The sequence below is a fragment of the Quercus suber genome, unplaced genomic scaffold, assembly GCF_002906115.3.
Source record: "Quercus suber isolate HL8 unplaced genomic scaffold, Cork oak 2.0 scaffold_465, whole genome shotgun sequence".
Taxonomy (NCBI): domain Eukaryota; kingdom Viridiplantae; phylum Streptophyta; class Magnoliopsida; order Fagales; family Fagaceae; genus Quercus; species Quercus suber.
Genome location: NW_027069916.1, coordinates 8,487 through 13,001, shown reverse-complemented (window position 1 = coordinate 13,001; position 4,515 = coordinate 8,487). Strand labels below are relative to the sequence as shown.

Here is a 4,515-nt window from a genome sequence, read left to right as displayed (position 1 = left end):
ACACACAAAGTAAAACACAGCTTTTCCCCCTCTCCAACTTTCCATAAGAACAAAATCAGTGAGTATGAGCACCTTTTTCTGATGAATTTTACCCTTTCAATTTATATAAGAGAACAAAAAGTGCTCACCTTTTCTATAACAAATTGGCCCAATATAAGCACTTCAAGGATCTTCCTCCAGTCCCAGGACATCTACAGCAAGCATAAGATGGTTGAAGACTATATGTGACTTAATTTAATTTCACGATGTAGTTTACAAATCATACAATTTGGAATACCTTTACAAGGACACTTATTGTAAATAACCCAAAAACAGCACCAGATGCCCCAACAGATACTGTATTCCTTGGTAGAATCAGCCAAGAGACAAGGTTTGCTCCAACACCCGTAAGAATATAAGAAAGCCACAATGCAAAATTCCCTTCCTCTTCTTCAACGAGCTTTCCTATTTGAGGAAATATGTGACTGTCAAATTTTGATTTATCATTCTAGAGCACCCTTGTCAACAATCACTAACTAGAAAAAAGAGTAATTAAGACCCTCACCAAAAATATACAAGAAGAAAAGGTTGCTTGAAAGATGATTCCTGAAAATGACACAAGGCAATAGAGTAAAAGGGCTAAAGTAAGAGGGCAGGACAATAGGCAAAATCTGTCTTTCATGCAACCTTCAAAAACATATAGTTCTCACCAATTGGCATGGCAAAACATTGCGGTCACGAACTGATACCAAGCAGGCCAATTGTGGTACAAATATAGACTTCTAATGCCACGAACCTAGCAAAAAAAAAAATTTGTGTCAGATTGACTGTCTGTATTATGTTATACAAGAGAACTAGCAATGAATCATATAACTATAACAGATATAAAAAAATTTCCCCTGAGGACATAAGTATATCCATTTGGCATCATAACATCCTACAGGAGTTGAAGATACAGCCTCCAAACGTAGCAAAATTTAATAAATCTGCTAAAAATACAAATAAATCCATGGCTAGAAGCCAGAAGAAATCAGTACCTGAAACAAGTGATCTGCCACATATATTCCAATATTAAGAAGTATGATCCAGAATATCCCATTTACTCGTTTCTCAGGCTTTCGTCTCTCCTCTGGCTTCCCAAGTTCCAGCTGTGATATCATATCTAACAAACATAATTACAAGGTTGCTTAAACAGTTCTATTACCTACATATGAAACTGCATGAACTTAAATCCAGCAGGAAGGCAATGACAAAAACCACAGTCCCCACGAGCATTAAGGTGAAGCTCTAAATTCCCCCCATTAGCAAATTCATAAATATCACATCATAAACTTTGGACCTTTGGTTAGAACTTACAAATCGCTTTTCTTGCTTTCAAGTTTTCATCAAAAGCAAGAAAAAATACCCCAAATATGCTTTGGAAGAAAAAAGTATACTTCAATTATGTATTACAATAAGCACTTACTAACTTTTCATACTTTTTTATGTACTTTAAATACCCATTACCCACCACACCAAGTGTTTGTAAAAAGTCCTAAGAGAAGCAAAAGCAGTAAATGAAATTATTTCAATAAGAGGGGAGGCGATTTACCTGATCCATTCATCTTGCACAGTAAGCTGCGAGATGGAGCGGCAGAGGAGAGAGGGTGAAAATGAAGGATTTGATTGGGTTTGGTGAGAGTTTGATGAGTGTAAGAGAGAGGATGAGAAGCAAAGGTTGGAGATTTGGTTGGACGAGGAAAAGAAGCCAAGGGCATGAGTTTACATGAATAAGAATTATAGGGTCCGAGGCCGAGAGTTCGGAGTTGGAGTTGCTGAAACTGTAACTGTCCCATTGTTGTGGATTTTGGAGGGAACTGTGAGAAGTCTTAACTGTAGACAAGTCTCGTTTTATATAAACGTAGAACTCTTCTCCACCTCAAGAGTGCCCATCTCACTCCACGTCCTGCCTTTAACAAGAAGGCATTGTTGGAGTTATTTTGACTAGTAATGCTAGGAAGGCATAAAAATGAATAATTTTGTTTATGCAATCATTCCACATGTTGTGAGTTAGTGAGCGGTGAAAGTGTATCTTTATATGACCTATCATTACATAATCATTAATCACAACTTATCACGTTAACGAGTTGTGGTATAAAATTATGTATTTTTATGTGTACATAACATTGCCCTATTTTGACATGAGCGATGTCTATTCACACACCAAAATATACACATAGGTATACACAAAGGGCACACGGCTAAATAAAATAGTAAAATATGATACAATTAGCTAGTAAGCATTTTTCATATTATCTAGAAATAAGCCAATCAAATGACCTAACACTTACAAGACTCAAGTTCATTCTCTCTCTCTCTCTCTCTCTCTCTCTCTCTCTTTGCCAACTTATGGTTCTTGAAGAGCATGGGTAATGGAGGTTAGGTATGTTCTTGAAGAACACGGGTAGGCTTTAGTGATAATGGAAGAGGTTGGCTTAGCCGAAGACACAACCCTCTCCTTCTCCCAAGGGTCCAACTGAGCTTTTAAAAAGATGGACTATTATGGTCTAGTCAGGCTTCTAGCTTAAGGGAATGCAATGGGAAAATTGAAAATAAACATTTGAATTTTGGGTGTTCTTGGTTTTTTTAAAGGGAAATTGAATGATAAAATCTATATTGATATGATAAAACAATCTTTCAACTTCACCATCACTTTCCCCCAAGCATTCACAATGTTACACTATTTAAGTTTTGATGATAAATTGAAATAGTGTTTCTAAGACATGATTTTTGTATAACATGAATAAAATTGTATTTCATTTTTTCCTTAATGGTGGATGCCTATATCCAAACTTCTGTATGAATTGAAATAGTGTTTTTAAGACACAATATTATTGAGATTTTGTGTTAGGGATATATAAATATGAAATCATATTTTTAAAACACAAATTATAAATAACATGAATAAAATTATATTTTTGCCTCAAACCAGATGGGACAAGAGACTATGGGAGTGTTTGATAGAGTAGTTTGAAAATTGTTGTTTGTAGTTTTTTGAAATGCGTATGGGTGAAAAAGTGTGTTGAAAACTTGAAATGCGTGAAATGCTGTTTAAAAACTAAAAAATGTTGTTTGAAAATACAAACCAAACGGGCCATATATGTTATAATTATTAGACAATTCCAACTAAATTCAAATCTATGTTGAAACAGTTTTTTTTTTTTTTTTTTTTTAAAAAAAACCTATGTTGAAAGTCGAAACAACTTCTAAAATAAATCTATGTTAAAACAATATCGTTTTGAACACATTAAAAAATAATTTAAGATTCTTTATTATTATTTTCCGATAAAAGATTCTTTCTTAATCTATGGATAAGGAGGATGTGCACTGCACTGCAGAAACTTTTGGCAAATTCGTTCATTTTAGACGTCACGGGCTCGGTAAGACTTGGAGAAAGTGTATTTCAAAGTCTGACGTGGTTAAATTTGATTGGACAATAGACCTCCCTTTACGTGGATCTCTTAAAAGGGTGCCAAATCTCGTGTCTATGACACATTCCCATATTTTACCCATTTCAAAAATATTTACTACTACTTGCTACCACCAAAAATACTAAACTCACAGCACGTTCACCACACTATAGCTCGTCACTAAAACCAATAGAATTTCGCCACGTATTGAATCTCAATTCAAATTTTGCCAATTTCTCACAAAATTACAATTCTAATTGGCTGTCACCAAATTCTACGTAACCGAAATGTCCACTCGTCGTTAATCTAAATCCCCCACCTGTTTAACCAGCTCTTTTATTAACATGCTCAAATTTCCGTTTCCTTTTTTGGTAAAACCCTAATCTCTTCATTTCATTTCATCAAAATCTGAATCTCTCTCTCTCTCTCTCTCTCTCTGTCTCTCTCTCTCCTCGGTGGTCTCTCCGATCTGCGAGAAAAAGCAAAACGCTAGAAGATATCTGAGCCGCCGCCGACGACGACGACGAACAGTACGGCCATTTCTAATCTCATTTCAATTTCGACATTTTATGTTATTTGTGGTTGAGATTTTGAAAATTGGGTTTCTTTGATGCGAAAGCGAAAATTCAATTAGGTTTTTGAGCGCAATTCAGATGAATCTTTGTAATTCTAAGGTGTTTCGATTTGATTTTTTTTTTTTTTTTTTTTTTGTAGGTTTTGTGATCGCAGAGGAAAGGTTTTGGTTTTTAATCTGATCGGAATTTTCAGTCAAATTTTGCGATTTTAGAATAAGATAACGATGAAAAGTGTTGAGCGAATTGCGAATGTAGCTTTAGCAGGTTGGTTTTTTTTAACCTAATTATCAATTGCTTTTATTTAAAGAGTGAGACTTTATGGTATTGTTCAAACTGCAATGGAATTTAGGTTCTTGAGGCTGATTGTTTATTGGGTAAAGATTGAAAATTCTTGCGGTTCTTGGATTGAATACTTTTCTTTTCATAAGAAAATGGGTATTCCGTTTTTGTTAAAATTGTGTTTGTGTGTAAGCACATGCATACAATGGCTTGAATTTCAAAAAAAAAAAAAA

General features: G+C 34.7%; 1 protein-coding gene across 2 annotated transcripts; it reads right to left on the bottom strand.

The window, feature by feature from the left end:
- Nucleotides 1-38: 38 nt before the first annotated feature.
- LOC111987762 (rhomboid-like protein 11, chloroplastic) lies at nt 39-1,944 on the bottom strand. 2 transcript variants are annotated; one of them, XM_065762595.1, is made up of 6 exons: nt 1,571-1,683; nt 1,017-1,127; nt 690-775; nt 545-585; nt 278-444; nt 39-191 (listed from the first exon to the last, which is right to left on the bottom strand). In XM_065762595.1, the coding sequence occupies exons 1-6, from the start codon at nt 1,577-1,579 to the stop codon at nt 102-104; spliced, it is 504 nt and encodes a 167-aa protein (XP_065618667.1). In that variant the 5' UTR covers nt 1,580-1,683; the 3' UTR covers nt 39-101. The 2 variants fall into 2 exon arrangements, with proteins under 2 accessions (XP_065618667.1, XP_065618666.1); XM_065762594.1 differs by having other exon boundaries at nt 45-191; nt 1,017-1,141; nt 1,571-1,944.
- Between the last annotated feature and the right edge of the window lie 2,571 nt (nt 1,945-4,515).

Bases quoted from the DNA above. Each gene is read 5' to 3' on its own strand.
- LOC111987762 (XM_065762594.1), bottom strand. From the start codon at position 1,814: ATGGGACAGTTACAGTTTCAGCAACTCCAACTCCGAACTCTCGGCCTC. The intron at 586-689 runs GTGAGAACTATA...TGTCATTTTCAG, and splicing joins ATGTTTTGCCATGCCAATTG to GAATCATCTTTCAAGCAACC. The intron at 445-544 runs GTGAGGGTCTTA...TTCCTCAAATAG, and splicing joins TTTCTTCTTGTATATTTTTG to GAAAGCTCGTTGAAGAAGAG.